Source organism: Puma concolor, chromosome C1 (assembly GCF_028749965.1).
Source record: "Puma concolor isolate L17-30 chromosome C1, mPumCon1.1.hap2, whole genome shotgun sequence".
Lineage (NCBI taxonomy): Eukaryota > Metazoa > Chordata > Mammalia > Carnivora > Felidae > Puma > Puma concolor.
The window spans coordinates 52,861,915-52,879,943 of NC_141674.1; the positions used below are offsets into that span (position 1 = coordinate 52,861,915).

Consider the following 18,029-nt stretch of genomic DNA (forward strand, 5'->3'; position numbering starts at 1 on the left):
CACTTTCTCGTTTGTTATTTGATATTATTTTTGCTTTTTTCCTTGTAGAACATTTTTAATGCCATCAAATTTATCATCTTTCTTTTTATGGATTTTAAATCTGGTGTTAAATATTGAAAAGCCCTTTTCACTCCCAAGATTGCCACATAAATTTTTCCCATGTGCTGAGGATAAACTTGCTTAATGGGGACCTTGAGGGAGCAGGTCAGGATAAATGAGGGCAGCAAAGCAGGCTTGTGAGGAAGGCCTTCTAGTAGATGATGTCACAGCATGGGCCCTCAACCGACCGTGAACTCAAGGGAGAGGCAGCATGACAGAACCCATCAGATTGCTTCTCTTTCCCAAACGGTTCCACCAGACACAACAAATTGCCCCAAATACCTTGATCATCCCTGACTGGAAACGGATGACTGCATTCCTGGTGGGGAAGGTATACACCTTCTCCAAGCAAAGCAGCTATTAAGAACATCCTCTTATCAGCTGGAGATCAAGTAGCCCATCTTGGGAGGTGACACACATGAGCGAACAGGCCGCCCCATCCATCATGTGCACAGTAGCATTGGTTGTTCTTGTTCACTGCAGTTGACTAGAAAGGGCTCCTGAGATGCTGCTGTTTGACAGCTCTTGGAGGAGAAAAAGCCTCCCTTTTCACATAAGAGGGGCTCTTCGGCAAATCCAAAGCATGGTCCCGCATTGCTGTGAAAAGTTCCCGTGCCTGCAACCACAAATGCCAACGCAGCTTGAAGGCTGCTGGAGGAACTGCATTTCAACCCCCGGGAACCAACTCCAGCTGTTTTCATCAGGTCTGAAAACCATAGCAGTCTTGGTTGCTTGATGGTGGAAGCGAACAGTCACAAAATTAACTATGTGCAAAGTTATTTTTCTTTCCAGTGAGAGACATGAATAAAACAGTATGTTGCACGTGAGAATGACCAGATCTCCAACTCTGAATAGCAGTTGCTATAAGTTGAGCTCTGGATTTGTGGATGTGGGAATATCATTCCTTCCAGACCATTGTGTGAAAGAGATCCTGTACTTCTGCATCTCTTAGATCTGAGCAGGTGAGCCGCCGACACACAGCCTTGTCCGATGAGGGTGACTGGCTTCCACACTCAGTTCTTCACCATGCTTCACTGTGGAAGGAGGCTCCTCTCCCATATGTCTCTTACTTCTGAAGGCACGGGAATATTTGAAAATTAGTCAGCTTGTTCAGTGGAAATAATGTGGTGTTTAGAATCAGGAAGAGGATTCAAATCCCAGCTTTTTCACTCCATGGCTTTAGGCTGGTTCCTAACTTCACTGGGCCTTCATGTTCTTACCTTTAATTGGGTATCTATTACCCACACATGATCCTACATAAGCATCCCAAAACTTTGTGACCACACACAACGAGCATTTGTTTATCTCAGGAGTCAGTGTGTTGGCTGGTAGTTCTTTCATGTGGACAGGGCCAAGGTCTTAGCACAATCTGTTAGCCAAAGGCCAGCCCAGATTCAGGTTAGGGAAGTAGACTCCATCTCTTCGTGGGAAGAGCTACAAAAAGGTGTGGAGACACAGAGGAATGAACCTTGGCCATTTTGCATCCTACCACACTAGCTTATACCAATAAATGTAATAATATATGGAGAGTGCAGCCATTATATCACCTGTGCATTCAGAAAACATTTGTTGAGTGCCTACTATGTGTGCAACGCAATAGTTGATACTATGTGTAGAGATAAGTAAGATTTTGTTCCTAGCCACAGGAAACATGCATTTATTTTTATTTTTATTTTTAAATATTTGTTTATTTTTATTTTTATAGTTTTATTTATTTATTTTGAGAGAGACAGCACTGGTGGAGGAGGGGCAGAGAGAGAGGGAGACAGAGAATCCCAAGCAGGCTCTGTGCTGTTAGCCCAGAGCCTGGCATGGGGCTCGAACTCACAAACCATGAAATCATGACCTAAACCCAAATCCAGAGTCAGACACTTAACCAGCTGAGCCACCCAGATGCCCCAGGCAACATGCAATTTTTGTAAAGAAGCATGCTGAAACAATTGTGGGTTACCTTACAAACTGTGAAGTGTCTTAAGGGGGGAGCAAACAGAACACTATGGGACCTCAGAAGAGGGAGAGATTGAACTAAGAGGCTCTGGGGAGGGATTCTGGTCCCAACTTAGGCTCTGCATCATGTTTCCCTCTATTTAATTTTAATTATTGATCCCCTTAGGCTATCAACAATGACATGGTACAGAAAACTGAGTCCAGACGGGTGAAAGCATTTTAAACTGGAGTAATTTGAGGCAAATAGAGTATTTGAAAATTGCCAGCCATCTAGATCCTACACGCCCAGGCTAATATGGCTGGAGCAAAACCATCTTACTATCTTGTAGGATAATAGTAATCCTCCTAAATTTACCTCTCTGATTAAAATAATTTCCACCAACCCAAGAGTCCCTCAATCCCATTAACTTAAACACTTGGTTTCCAGGGCCATCCAGAAGGTACAAATTATACTTTCAATAGATTTTTTTCTGAAAATAGTTCTTGTTAAAAATTTTACTCCTCACTCCTTGGAACTTTGAAATGATTGAATTAACAGTGTGCTGGAAGGTATTAGGGAAAACAAAAACAAAAACCTTAAAACTGGGGAAGAGTCTTCACTGGCAATATAATAGAGAGCCTGCGTGGAGCCAGGTTTGGGGGAGGGGAGACCGTGGTTACCTTCTCCTGGCGGTTGATGACATGCCAGGGGACCTTAGGCGAGTTCTCTGGCCGAGTCTGGGTTTCTTCAACTCCAACCAGGGTATGATTATCTTGAGCCTTGATCCTTCACATGTGGAGTCATGAGCTCATGTCTGTTCTGTGTACAGACTTTCTTGAAAGGAAGAGAGCTACCTAAATACAAGGTACTTGTATTACTGTAAGGTGCTTGGAATCTTCATAGCCTTTTCAACTGCATCCAAAGTGGTCTTCTCTTAGTAAATGCTTTAAGTGGCTGAGAATCAAAGCTGAAAAGCGTTTTGTTTTTTTCTCCTTTTATGTCTAGGATAGGGTGACTGCATACATTTAGAGCGTGCCCATTGTGGCATCTACAAACAGAATGCCCAGCCATTGAGATCCTATGTAACACAGATACTGGCTGGGACAATACTGCCTCATTCTTTGTAGGATGATAATTTTTCTCCTAAAAGTCTAATTGGCTGAATCATTGGTCAACCAGTTAGGAGAACCTTCAAGTTAAATATAAATACTTGGATTTGAAAGTCATTCAAGAGGTACCAATTTTGTTCTTGGTTAATATTCACTGAGCTGTCTCAATATTGAGGTTGCTGACCACTTTGGAATTTTACAACAAATATGAGATACGTTCCATATCTGCCAGCTTCCTTTCCCCTTGATTCTTAAATTACATTAAATTTATCTGTTCAGTTAAACCTTTTCGTGTTTTTCACTTTTTTGCAGGCATATGATTATTTGAGTTTCCTTAAACCGGTGATTTACAGAAGACTAGTGCTGGGGTAGTTATCTAAGACCCACCTTGGGAGCTTTAGTAATTTAGGGATAGGGTCCCAGAATCTGGATTTGTTTAATGTGCTCCCCAGCTGGGTTTGGGAATCAGTGCATTAAATATCCTTCAAGCTGTACCTATGGCAAGTAAAACAAAACAAAACAAACAAACAAAAAACAACAAAAAAACTAATAGTGATAGCTGCTACTTTGCTGAAGGTTTACCTTTTGCTGGACACCAAACTCATCTCCAAATATTTTCCTAGTTAATCCTCATCACAATGCAATGCCATTACTGTTGTATCCATTTTTTGAATGAGGACCTGATGTTTAGAGGTGTGAAGTAATTTGCCCAAGGTCATAAGCTAGTATGTGACAGAGCCTGGATTTGAACATGTCTGACCCTCAATCAACATGATAACTTTAATTCCTCTGCTATGCTGTTTCCCATCTAGCCTGTTCAGAATTGTGTAGAAACCAGGTAGTGCACAAAGGAAGCTTAAGACATAATCCTTGCCCTCAAGAGGTTTGCTATCTAATCAGAATGAAAGAATGAGCACTTACTCACTGATGGCCAAAGGACACATGGACCATAGAATTAAGTGCAAATTATAAAGTAGAAAATTAGAGTAATTCCAGATTTTTTTTTTTTTTGTCTCTTCAACAGAAAACCAAATGTCACTGAATTAGTAGATAGATTTTGTTTTCCTGTTGCACTGCATGGTTGTTTTGCTGTGACTTAAACAGAGAAGTATCCTATTTGAGGTTCAAACATAAGAAAGATTTTATTAATGTCAGCATTACACTATTTCAAGGAGATGAAGTTTGTGCATCAAACCTTCTGTTGTATGTATTCTGTTTCCTCATTGGTCTGGCTGGAGCAGAAGTCATTTAACCTGTGCAAAGTACCATGTTAAATAGACTGTTAGTTCTCTTTTCAGAGCCAAGTGTAAATTAGAAAGCTATAAGGAATTGAAAATTTGGAACCTCGTAGACAGGTTAGACTAACCCTCCATTCCTGGCAGATATTTACATTGCTAAGAAGATAAAAGCATGAAGGACCCAGTCCCTGTTAAGAATCAATTTAAGAAGTATACAGGGCTAAAGCCAAATCACTGATCTTGGGACAGCCATTCCCTGCTTCTTTTAGTAGCCAAGTTCTGCAGGGAAGGGAAGTTATGGGACTCTGGCAGGTGGGGCATACCTGTTTTATTCAGAGGAGGAAATTAGATTATCCAGGATCCTTGTATGCATCTAAACATCTGGCTCTCCATAAACCATGTAAGGTTTATCACCAAAGGTTTTGGTCAGAACAGGATCCCTCAAGACTGCTAGTTCCATTTACCCCCATCCCCATTTCCACCACACATACACAGTATTTATCATACTTATATTTTAACAGTTAGTTTACTTATTTAAAAAAAAATTTTTTTAATGTTTATTTATTTTGAGAGAGAGAGAGACACACACAGAGCGAGAGCTGGGGAGGGGCGGAGAGAGAGAGGGAGAAACACCGAATCTTAAGCAGGCTCCAAGCTCTGAGCTGTCAGCACAGAGCCTGACATGGGGCTCGAACTCATGAACCATGAGATCATGACCTGAGCTGAAGTCAGAGGCTCAACTGACCGAGCCACCCAGGTGCCCCGCTTAGTTTACTTCTATGTGTTCCTACCACACAGTTCTGTGAAGTAAGAAACGGTCTTAATTTTGTTCATTATATCTTTAGCACCCAGCCAGCACTTAGCTGGTCTGAAACAGAGTAAGTGCTCAAGAAATATTTATTGAATGAATAAATGGGGGAATCATTGAACAAACAAATTTAATAACATTAAACTCCAGGTGAAAGTAAGGAGTTTTTAAAGACATCCTTTGTGGCCATCTCTTTTTCCAAACTGTATGCTAATACGCTGTTTAGGGATCACCTGGCACAACTTAACTTTGCTCCTATTGTGTGTGGAACTTAACCTAGACTTCATTTGTTTTCCAAGAGTCGAGAGTCATGGAATTGCAGCTAGGAAAGCCTCTTTCTTGGGTTTCTTGTTTCTTCTGAACGACAGAAGACCATGAACTGACCAAAGACAATTACAGGGTAATAGACTTTTCTTACAAAATTGATAATAGAATACGAAAGTGTGCGTGGGCCATACAAAGGGGGAAGATTAAATGGCAAACACCAAAGACAAGTACAGGTGACACAGCAGGGAGGAAGAAAAAATTGCCAAGAGGCACTTTTGAGGGGAAAAGCCTATAAGGAAGAGCAGTGAAGTGGAAACCAGAACAAATAAGTGAAGTTTGTTGATGTCTTTGGGAATCTGAGTTGTCTATGCAGCACCTGAAAGAAAATGAAATGAAACCTACATAGATTGATAAGACCATTTTCTGAGTTAAAGATTTTTCAGCATGCTTCCTCCTTTTCTTTATTATGTCTTTGCCAACTTGTTCTGAAGCTAGAAATAAACCAATTCTTTTGTTCCACTAAGCATCCGTTGAGCAGCACCATGGGTGAGTGAGGAAGTGCTAACTTTGGATCCAGTCATTTGAACTTCTTGGGGAAAATCAAGGTTTGAGCCATTTTGAAATTTCTCCTAGGACTTGCATTGACCCTAAGAAGATCCTGCCTCCCTAGTAATTAGCTGGGATGTTGCTTTTTTATCTGTAAGAAAAAAACAAAACTAGAAGCCCCTGGATTTTGAAATTACTACTTGTTTACTTGTTGGAAAAAGTTGATACTATGCAATTAAGCATGACCATTATTGAGTTACATGCACTTTCACGAATGTGCCATAGAATTTCCAACACCCAGACCTTCTGTCAGAGTGGAATAGACTTTGCCACCAGCCATCCTTAGGTTCCCCCTCCCTAAACTGGGGGATGTACTCCTTCTCGATGCTGACTTGGAACCCTCTTTTACCTCTGTGGTATTTTTTAAAAAATTTTTTAACGTTTCATTTTAGTTTTTGAGAGACAGAAACAGAGTGGGAGCAGGGGAGGGGCAGAGAGAGAGGGAGATACAGAATCCAAAGCAGGCTCCAGGCTCTGAGGTGTCAGCAAAGAACCTGATGCGGGGCTCGAACCCACAAACCACGAGATTATGACCTAAGCTGAAGTCGGACAATTAACCGACTGAGCCACCCAGGTGCCCCTGTTGTACTTCTAATCACATATTTATTTTTAGAATCAAGGCTTATTTAATATTTTCAACATATTTTCCAGTTTATTTGCCTATTATTGCTTCTTGCATATAACTCTTTCTTTCTAGATTCACCTTCCTTCTTACTGAAATAAAGAATTTAGCACAAACAGTTGTGAATGGATACATAACAGTTTTATTTTTAGTAGCCAGAAAATGAAAACAACCAAATGTCCTAGGTCAGTGGTTAAACAAAGTGTGGTACATCCATACTATGGAATCTACTCAGCAATGAGAAAGAACAAACCATTGATACATGCAACAAATTGAGTGAATCTCAAGGGCATTGTAGGAGTCTGTTTATATATTGTTCATGAAACAACAAAATTATAGAGATGGGGAACAGACTGTCAAGTGCCAAATGTTAGGAATGTTTGGGGGATGGGTGTGACTATAAAGGGGCAGCATGAGGGAGATCTTGGTGGTAATGATAGTTCTTTGTCTTGATTAAAGAGGTGGTTATATGGATCTACATGTAATAAAATGACATAGAACTTACATACACATGGTAACAATGTCAAATTCCTCATTGTGATGCTGTACCATGATTCTACAAGCTGTAATCCTGGAGAGAAACTGGGTGAAGGGTACATTGGACTTCTCTGGTCTTTACATACCGTTTGATTTCTTTTGGAGATGTGGCCTCCTCCCCCTTCTAATTCCTAGACTGCAAGGGTATAGCAGTTTCTCTAGGCCATTAGAGGAAGTGTTTTCAGCCCTTCCCACAGATGGGGATGTTCTCCCAGGCTCTAGTAAAGGCTATAAGCAAGAACCCAGATCTCTCTCTGGCCACATCTTTCATTTTCTTTACTTTTCTTTTTTTTATAATTTAACTTTATTTTTTTATTTTTTAAGATTTACATCCAAATTAGTTAGTATATAGTGAAGCAATGATTTCAGGAGTACATTCCTTAATGCCCCTTACCCATTTAGCCCATCCCCCCCACAACCCCTCCAGCAACCCTCAGTTTGTTCTCCATACTTATGAGTCTCTTCTGTTTTGTCCCCCTCCCTGTTTTTATATCATTTTTGTTTCCCTTCCCTTAGGTTCATCTGTTTTGTCTCTTAAAGTCCTCATATGAGTAAAGTCATATGATTTTTGTCTTTCTCTTACTGACTAATTTCACTTAGCATAATACCCTCCAGTTCCATCCACATAGTGGCAAATGGCAAGATTTCATTCTTTTTGATTGCCGAGTAATACTCCATTGTGTGTGTGTGTGTGTGTGTGTGTGTGTGTGTGTGTGTGTGTATGTATGTATATATATATATATATATATATATATATATATATATATATATATACCACATTTTCTTTATCCACACATCTTTCATTTTCAAATGAATCTTGAAACTGAGACCCCAGCTCAGATGGTCTGTATTTATAAGGCACCTCCCACATTAGCTTCCACTTACCATTCTCTTCCTTTTTGGCACCTGAGAATTTCTTTCCTTTCAACCTCAGCTATGCATTATATTTTTGTGTGTGATATTTTATTCAGTAGTCTTGATGTTTTTAGCCTGGTAGGGGCAGGGTGGGGAGAATGGCTGATGGGGCTAGAAGGCCATTTCTGCCAGTTTCTATTGTTACCCTAGCATGCTGTTTATAATTGTGTTTCTGTACTTTCCTTCCTGAGACTGAGTTATTGAAAATGCCGGGGACCAGGACAAACTTTTTCATCCCAGTTCTTATACACAGAAAGTGCTAATATACATGTGTATTGAATGAATGAATGACTCTCTAGAGTTCAATGGAAGAGAGCCCAAATATAACAGTTTTTTTTAAGCTTATTTATTCATTTATTTTAAGAGAGAGAGAGACAGACAGACAGGTAGACATGGGGCTCAGTCCCACAAACTGTGAGATCATGACCTAAGCTGAAATCAAGAGTCAGTTCCTCAACTGACTGAGCCACCCAGGTGCCCCAAATATAAAAGTTTTTAAGTAAGATAGTTTTCAAGATTTTTTTTTTAAGTAGGCTCCCTGCCCAACATGGGGCTTGAACTCACAGCCCTGAGATCAAGAGGCAGATGCTCTATTCACTGAGTCAGCCAGGTGCCCCTCAAGTTTACTTTTATTGGCTTTGAAGAACATGTATGTCATTGTGGCGCTTTGTATAGCATAATCCCTTTAAATATAAGAAGTGCATGTGATCCGTAATATTAATTTAACAGATTTAAAGAAGGAAATAGTCTGTACAAATAAAAAAGAGGCATATAAGGGTGAGTCAAGGAGTATTTCCTCCCCTCCCCTTGTGGTCCTTACTATCCTTTTGGGTTTTAGAATTAGGAAACCAGGCATTGATAGAGAGGAGGTGTGTGGTCTCAGGTACAGGGTCTCAAACTGTATTCTGCAGCGCTTAGAGTTCACAGGGTTTTCCTGTGGCTGAAGGGGGCTTAAGCCAGAGAGAAAGTGGATACACCTTTTAGGATCCCCCCCACTCTCCCCTGATTTTGACAGATTTGGAGACCCTCTGGTTCTGCTGTCAGATGCCCTGCTCAGATTGATCAGAATTCCTACCTCTATCCTAACAAGCTGTGTAGGCAAGTAAGTGTCTTAATAATCTCAGGTTCTTCAATCTTAGAATGGAGATAGTAATGGTATCTAACTATGGATTTTTGACAAGATCTCAGAACCCCTTACACATTAAGAAAACCTGGACACCTTTTTTATCCTTCTTATTTTTTTTATTTTGCTTTTTACAATTCCCTCTATATAAAAATATGAATAATACTACAAAGTTCAGTATACTTTAAAGTTTTCTTCAACAAGTTTATGGCTTTGCCACCTCTATGGTAATTGTGCTATTTACAAAGTCATTACAGGTTTTATTAAAAAAATATGTTTTCATAGTGCAGTGTAGGTGGTGTGGTTGGGTTCCTGAGCAGGGGGTTTAAGGTGGCAAAATTGTGCCGTCTTCTCTCTCTGTGACTGTACTGTTAATTTCATTTAAAGATTACATCAGAAATCCAAATTTGAGGCCACTGAGGATTATAAGGTCCTTGTAGACACTGAGCATAGTAATTCTCCAGTCCTGACTATCCCACCTGGGGTGAGAAAGGCTCTCGCTTCCCTCTCTCAGTAAGTTCAGTCCCCAGAGTGGAAGGACCCCTCATTCAGAATCCCAGATGTGGGGTGATTGTGATCCCAGAGCTGCAGCAACGCCCTGGCTGACTAACCCCCTTGTGCTGTTACAGAGTGTAAACTGCCTGTTACTTTTCCAAATAGGTACTTTTGGTGATACCTGGCTATGGGCTTCTCCTCCACTGAGGCACTGGAGTCAGGAAGCAACCATGGCTAAGAGCCTTCAGCAGACAACTCAAAGCCATCAGCTTGCCCACCTCCTTCCCACCCTCCCCTGGCCCTCAGTGATCATAAGCAGAGAAGGTGTGCCTGTTTAGTGGGACTGACCCTGGCTGTTTGAAAATGCCCTGTGTGTCTCTGAACTTAGCTTCTAAGGATACGTATCACAGCTTAGAGGCACAGACAGAAGAAAATGGATCACAGAGAGAAGGCAGCATGCGTTTATTTCTAAGCCATTTCTAAGGCCTGGCTCTACTTAGAACTTTTGTGATTTTCGCCAAATCACCTGACTACTGTGGGCCTCACTTTCTTCATCTGTAAAATGAGAAGACCATACCATATTAGAGGCTTTATGTTTGTTTGTTTGGTTTTTGGTTTAGAGCATCGAAGACTTTTCCACAATATCTGATACGTAAAAGAGAGAAACAGAAAATTGTTCCTGATGAAGGAGGGCCTAGAGCCCTGTCCTCTTGTCCTCTCTCCCCCTACATCCTGTAATGTCCCACAAAATCTTGTGGGTGCAAAAAACAGAATTATAGCTAAGGCACACCCAGATACAACATTCTGGGACTCAGGGTCTCTGGTCAAGGAGGGCCATGGGATAGACATTTGTTCCCTCACACTTGGCCTTTGTGACCATTGGGCTGGCCTCTAGTCTCTGGAGTATGCTGGTTTATGTCTGTGTAACGTCACGTATCCCTGGATCAGGATACAGGATGTGGCATGGCTGGGTGCTTCTTATAAGAGCTTCCACATCCTGTGAACGTTGGGTCTCCACCTGCCAACTGCTGAGATGAACCAGTAATCCTTTCAGAGAGCACAGGCTTTTATCAATGAGGAGGATTCAAGGCTTATTTTTTTTTTTCCTTTCCTCCAAATAACACTCCCACTGTTCAGGCTTAAATACCAAAACCTTATGGTTTGCAGAATCCGTGCCAAGAAGTCAATCATCAGTGAAACTGCAAAGATAATAGCTCCTATTGATTAAATCGGGAGAAGAATGGTTTGCCCTCCTGCAGGGGTCAGGGAAGATAAGGGCTGGAGTTTTCTAAAACATGCTTGATTTGCCTAAATTGGATAAAAGTACATAAAAACACTTATGTTCTTAAGAGAATTGGTGACCAATTCGGGAAAACCTCACAAAAATGAAAAGATTGGCTTAGATTAGTAAGGCATGAGAAATACAGAGTCTTTTCTAAAAGCATGGAGAATGTGTTATTTCAAACCTCGACAGTGAAGTAGCAGCTAACAGGAGTATGTCCACGTAGAGGATGACTATTATCTGCCTTACTAGACAGAGAGGAAGTCACAAAAGATCTTCAGTGCTCACTCTATGCTGGACACTGTGCAGGACCCTTTTGGACCACAATCTAATGTAATCCTTACCACAGTCCTGTGAGGTGGCTTTCATTGTCCCCATTTTACAGATGAGAAAATAGAGGTCAAAAGATGTTAAATAACTTGCTTATGATCACAAAATTAGTAATTTAGCTATTCAACTATCTACTAATTAGTACATATTAATTTGCTCTTACCACAATACTCTTACACAAAGAGATGTTGCCAGTCTGGTATGAAATGTCCTTGGAAATATCTCCTCCTTTTGCCATGATGAGGAGGTAGGAAAGAAGCTGAATCCATTAGTGGAGATCCTACATGGTCAAGGCTGATGGTTGTGTCTCTCTCTAAAGCTACTACTAACCTTTGACTCCATGGAGTCAAAGCTGAGACATACTGAATTTTTCTCACATATAAGTCAATCTTCCTTTTGGGGGAGGGGAAGCTTCTTTTTTTTTTTTTTTTTATTTTTTTTATTTTTGGGACAGAGAGAGACAGAGCATGAACGGGGGAGGAGCAGAGAGAGAGGGAGACACAGAATCGGACACAGGCTCCAGGCTCTGAGCCATCAGCCCAGAGCCCGACGCGGGGCTCGAACTCACGGACTGCGAGATCGTGACCTGGCTGAAGTCGGATGCTTAACCGACTGCGCCACCCAGGCGCCCCGAGGGGAAGCTTCTTAAACATCATTTTTTGTGTGTGTGAGGGAGAATTGCTAACATTAAACTTTTCACATAAAATAATCACCCTTTCTTTTAAAATATATGGCCTTGGAAGATAATATTTTTTAGGAAGTTTATTCATATTTCAAAATATTTTATCTGTTTTTATTATCACTCTATCGAGAAGCTGAACATGTGGTTATCTGAAGGAATAGATCTTGAGGCCGAGTACGGAATTCCTCAGAATCATCACAATCACTAAATGAGCTTGCGAATTGAAATTATCTTTGCCATAGTCTAAGAACCGAGTAGTAATTAGTGTCCAGGGACACATGGGGAATAATTTTACTCTTAGCAGTGCCAAGAAACTATTCATTTGTCATCGGTCCCAAATTATACTCAATCAGCAATTCAAAGTCAGGTTAGAAAAACCAAGGGACATAGAGCTAACTTTCTATAAAAATTAATACTGTAAAATGAAACCTATATTTCTGGCAGTTTAACTGTGAGCAGCAGTAAGATGAAGCTATGAAAATATTGAATGTAAATGCCGTCAAGATCTGCCTTAATCCCACCACTTCCCCACCTTTTGCTTCTTTGCCTGAAATGCTGCCTTGGCTGCCATGCTTCTCTTCCCAAGCTCCCTGAAGTCTGGGTATTGGAGTGCTTGATGAGCCCTTTTGGAAGGTGAACCACAGTAGTCCATAATACTGCAAACAAGGGGCCATTATTCAAAGAGCCAAAGTAGGTGGCAACAGGAACAGGGTTAAGCGGAGCTGTGGTTGGAGTCCTTCATGGAGGGCCCTCAGATACAGACAATTAGCTTTTCCTCATGAAGTCACCTGCATGAAATACCCATTCCTAGGACAAGTGGTTAATACCAGAAGCCCTGCCTTCTACTGTGGTTTTGTGTTAAGCATTTTTCCCACCTGGGATGCTGTTTTCTTTTTCTTTTCATATTTTGCGATCTTATATGATTTGAGGTTCCTGCCATACTGTGCACCTGACTTCAGGTCCCCTTTAAAGAATCTGTGCCATTTTTAGCTCAGGACATAGGAGGGGACTGGGGCCACTTGCACTGAGGAGGGTATGCGTGGTTTGTCTACTTTCTTTCCCACCTGCTGCTGGGACAGGGCAAGTCAAGGAGGTCTGCACAAACCAAACAACCCTTTTGTCTCTGCTGTAGGTGGCAGGTTGATCAGAGACCCAGTAGACAAACTAGAAGTGGGTCTTTGCAAGGTCTCAGTGGATAAACATCCTGTTCTTGACAAAGCTCACTGACTATGGTGTGTGATTTCTATGGCCAAGTGGCAGCCAAGCCCTATCAGTAAATAAGGAAACAGTAGAAAGTGTGCTTATCTAGGTAAAAGGTGAAGCCAGAGAGAGGTAAGATGAAAAACAAATCAGGTTTCACAGACCTGAGTACCAGGTAGCATGAGCTACTAGGAGATATGTAGGCAATAGAAACAGACCTGGATTTGAATCCCAGTTCTTCCACTCACTAAAAAGTTCACCTTGCATTTCAGATCCATTTTTAGTGTCTACCTAGAGCACTGTACTGGAAAGACTCTAAGGCAGATGATCTCAGGTTTAACAGGCAAAAAGAGCCATAATTGATTAATGATGTCTGTACCAGATTGAAGGAAGGAAAATGGATTCATGTGGGTGTCATTATCTAATGTTGTAGGCACTGAGTTCTCCAAGATTCTGCTCCATACTAAAGTTCTGTATGTACTAAAGTACGTGTGTGTGTGTGTGTGTGTGTGTGTGTGTGTGTGTGTGTGTGTGTGTGTGTGTATGGTCTAAGGGGAGGTTAATGCAACCCTATTAAAATGTGCATGACATCATCATGGCTTAAAATTTCAAAAACAACAATAAAAACATTATTTGTATGTTACAGTCTATTACTGCTGTAGAGTTTTTAAATCTTCATAGTGTCTTATGCCCTTTCTGTTGTTGATTTGCATGTTTGCTTTAATTTATGGTGGTTTTGAAAATTGTCTTTTGAGTTTAGTTACCTCACATGACTCTCATATTCAAAAACTTAGCTTTCATTTGTCTTGACTCTAAGTTTCAATGTAGAGAAATAGATTTCTCCATTAATAGAAACGCTATCAATTCACAAACACAGCAATTGAAATCAGCAGAAAGAGCAAACTTAGTTCTCATTTTTCATGGAAAGACTATTGAATATATTGTCTAAGAGTGATCTTCTAACAAGAAAAGGAAGAGTTGATGTTTGATAACGTTCAGTCATTTCTGCAGGTTTAGTTTGTTTTGTTAATGAAATCTTTGTATTTTAATTTTCAAGCCCATGTTTTAAAGAAAAAAAAACAACAACAACACCTCTTTGAATCTGGCCTACAGATTGCTCATCTGGATAGACTCTGTAATGCAGGCGCCTCTGCCTGGCAAGCAGAGCGGCTGTTCAGTTTAATAAGCTATGGGATTGCAGTGGTCTCTCTCAGAAGGCAGTGCCTTTGGAAATCTCCTGTAATGCTTCTAACGGCCCATAAGTTACTTATATATTTAATATCACCCTTGTCTTTCTCCCCTCCCTTCTTTTTCTTTCCAGAAACAGAGTTGTCAGTCACTGCTGAGTTAGTGCCTACCTCATCATGGAACATTTCAAGTGAACTCGACAAAGGTACACAATGGGGATGCACTGGGGAGGAGGAGGGGGGAGGCGTGAAACTCCATTTTTAATCCTGGCATGGCCTTCTTTGAAATCAGCTGCTTTTTAGATCATTAGAAGGAGGTGGGGGCCAAAATAAACCCCTTGCTTACTTTGTGATTATTTAATGTTTGATTACTTGGAATTCTATGATTTCTGGAGAGGGTTTTTTTTTTACTCTTTCCTTTCCCTTCTTCCTCTAAAATGTTCCATATGGTAAAAATGCTTCAAGATGTGAAATAGGGTTGTTTCTGACCTTCCTGACATTGCATCTAGTGGATCTTATTTAGGGGATTTGATTCTGCCTGAGCCAGGATTGATCAGAGCTGTTTGCTGGGTGACCTTTTACAGTGAGTATTTGATGTGCTTGCAGGGTTCAGGGCAGAGTATTTGGAATGTTTGTAATTGCCTGTGCGTACAGATGGCAGCTTCCTGTGTGCACGTGGGGAACAGGTTCCTGCTATGAAGTTGTTGTAGTATTAATTAAGCTCCACCATATGCTAAGCTCTGGTTACTCAATAGAGACCCTGTGTTCTGGAATGGTAAATCAGGACACCTTCAAAGCCCCTGCAGTGTGGCTCATCTTACCTTTCTAGCCTTATTTCTCTTTAGCCCCCTTTATATCCTTTTATGCATCTCCAGCAATTTATATTTATATTTTTTAATTTAAATTTATATTTCTTCTTATATACCCTGTGCTTTTCTGCCTCTCTCCTTTTGCCTAAGCTATTCTTTCCATCTGAATCACCCCTTTTGTTCTTTGCCAGTGCCCATTTTCTCCCTTCTGCACGCCACAAATTACTTATCCTTCAAGACTGAAAACAACACATTCTATATTAGCCACAGTCTTATCTAATCCCTCAGCAGGAAGTGGCCTTTCCTTCTTTGGAACTCCCATAGACCTTTTCTCTGTTCTTAACATTTTCTGTGTTATATCATGGTGATTTATACACCTGTCTGTGTCATTCTTATGCCTGAAAGCTCCTTGTAAATAGGATTTCTATCTTATTCTCGTTCTTGTTCTTTTTTCTTTGTCTCCATTGCAAAATCTAACACAGACTCTTGTTCATAGGAATCCTCAATAAATGTGTGGAATAATGAGTGACAACTTAGGCCATATATGTGGATGGACACCTCTGTATATATATGTGCAAAACATGCAGGAAACTTATTCTACTTTACTTCAGGCATGATTCTAGGTTCTGGGATTATAGTGATAAAAGCTCAAAAATCATTGTCCTTTATGTCAGATGCCTTTTATAATCAGCTCTCTTTTGTCTGCTCATGTGTTCACTGTGAGTTGTATTTCCTCTCTGAAGAGAGAGAACCTTATAAAATAGTAATAGGCAAGGTTATTCTGAGCTGAGATCAAGAGTCAGATGCTTAACCAACTGAGTCAACCAGGTAACCCATATTCTGATGGTTATACTTTATTAGGCATTTTAGGGTGGCGGGATAAGGTGAAATATCTTTTCACTTTAAGTAGGAGGACATTTAGAATAATTTTCTATTGTTAAATTTACTTTGGACATTCTTTTTCTACTTTAGGATTGGAGCAGGGACTGTATATTATTCCCTTCCATGTCCTGCACTAGGCACAATGCCTAGGAGGCAATAGATTTTCAACAAATATTTTTACATTTTTTTAATGTAAAAGAAGACGTAAAACACACTAAATCTTAACTCAGTACTCACTATGTGACAAGTACTGTGCAAGGTGCTTTCAAGAATGTGAACTTGGGGTGCCTGGCTGGCTCAGTCGGTAGACCATCCAACTCTTGATATCAGGGTCATGAGTTGAAACCCCACATTGGGTGTGGAGCCTACTTAAAAACAACGTGAACTTAATCGGCAAACTCTTTATGGCACCAACAGTAAAAATGATATCATTGTACACTACATGTTGTTGATCAGGTTCTAATTATGGCTATAAAAGAACATCAGTATCTGCTAAAAAGGCAGCAGAGCCACCAGTCAAGAATCTAGCTTGCCAGACTTTGAATTTCTACCAGACCAGGACTGTAATTAGCAGTGGTTGCCCTTCAAGAAAGTAGTGTTGGGGCGCCTGGGTGGCGCAGTCGGTTAAGCGTCCGACTTCAGCCAGGTCACGATCTCGCGGTCCGTGAGTTCGAGCCCCGCGTCAGGCTCTGGGCTGATGGCTCAGAGCCTGGAGCCTGTTTCCGATTCTGAGTCTCCCTCTCTCTCTGCCCCTCTCCCGTTCATGCTCTGTCTCTCTCTGTCCCAAAAATAAATAAACGTTGAAAAAAAAAAACTTTAAAAGAAAGTAGTGTCAACAGTAGTGAACCTACTTGCTACAAAGCTGGACTAAGGCAAACTTTTTGTGTGTCCAACATGAACCTTCCAGAGGGCATGGATGGCTTTCCAGAGCTTCTTGGTATCATATTTCTCTAGAAGATAATTAGTATATGGTCTTTCATTCCCATTTAGAGTGAGAGAAAACTGATTAATTCTTTTATTCATCAGCCAAATCTTTTTTGCTTCCTACTCTGGTCTGGGCACTGTCTGAAAAATTAGTAGTGAAAGATGAATGAGACAAAGGTCTCTGTCCTCTGTGAACACAGAGTCAAGTGGAAAGGACTGGTATCTAAATGTATAATCAAAGCCTTCTGGTCAATTTGATAGATTGAGCTGTCAAGGCACATTCCCCCCTGATTACAGAGAGATGCTGATGAAAATATACAATGTAAAAAAAAGATCATTGCCAGGCTGGCACACAAAAAAGATAAATCTCCAGGTGCCAGAAGAGCAAACTCAATGGTAGAGCAATGATCAGCAAGAAGGAATTAAAAGATTTTTATAAAAATATGGGCGGGGCGCCTGGGTGGCGCAGTCGGTTAAGCGTCCGACTTCAGCCAGGTCACGATCTCGCGGTCCGTGAGTTCGAGCCCCGCGTCAGGCTCTGGGCTGATGGCTCAGAGCCTGGAGCCTGTTTCCGATTCTGTGTCTCCCTCTCTCTCTGCCCCTCCCCCATTCATGCTCTGTCTCTCTCTGTCCCAAAAATAAATAAACGTTGAAAAAAAAAATAAATAAAAAATAAAAATAAATAAAAATAAAAATATGGGCAATGAGTATGGTTCTTAGGGGCTAGAGTTTCAATACCCTTTGGAGATCAGAACTGAGGTCATAGGAAACCACCTCACTGCTTAAGCTGTTAGTGAGGACCAAGCATGCAAGAAGGAGAATTCTGCTGAGGATATGTGTGGCAGTCCACAAACCACCCTGGGACATTGGGATCACTCACAGGAAATACAAGCCCCAACCTGTGCTGTGTGGGGGTTGGGGGTTGAAGTTCTTCTCATGTAGTATACAAGCCACAAACCAAGAAGATAATATAAAAACTTGGTCTGG

General features: G+C 40.9%; 1 protein-coding gene across 1 annotated transcript in view; it reads left to right on the forward strand.

The window, feature by feature from the left end:
* Window positions 1-18,029, forward strand: part of ROR1 (ROR family WNT receptor 1) — a 401,611-nt gene that overhangs the window by 215,208 nt on the left and 168,374 nt on the right. The window contains exon 2 of the mRNA XM_086717192.1: window positions 14,562-14,633. Within this exon, the coding sequence (XP_086573318.1) occupies window positions 14,562-14,633 (72 nt within the window). The remainder of the gene's footprint in view (window positions 1-14,561; window positions 14,634-18,029) is intronic.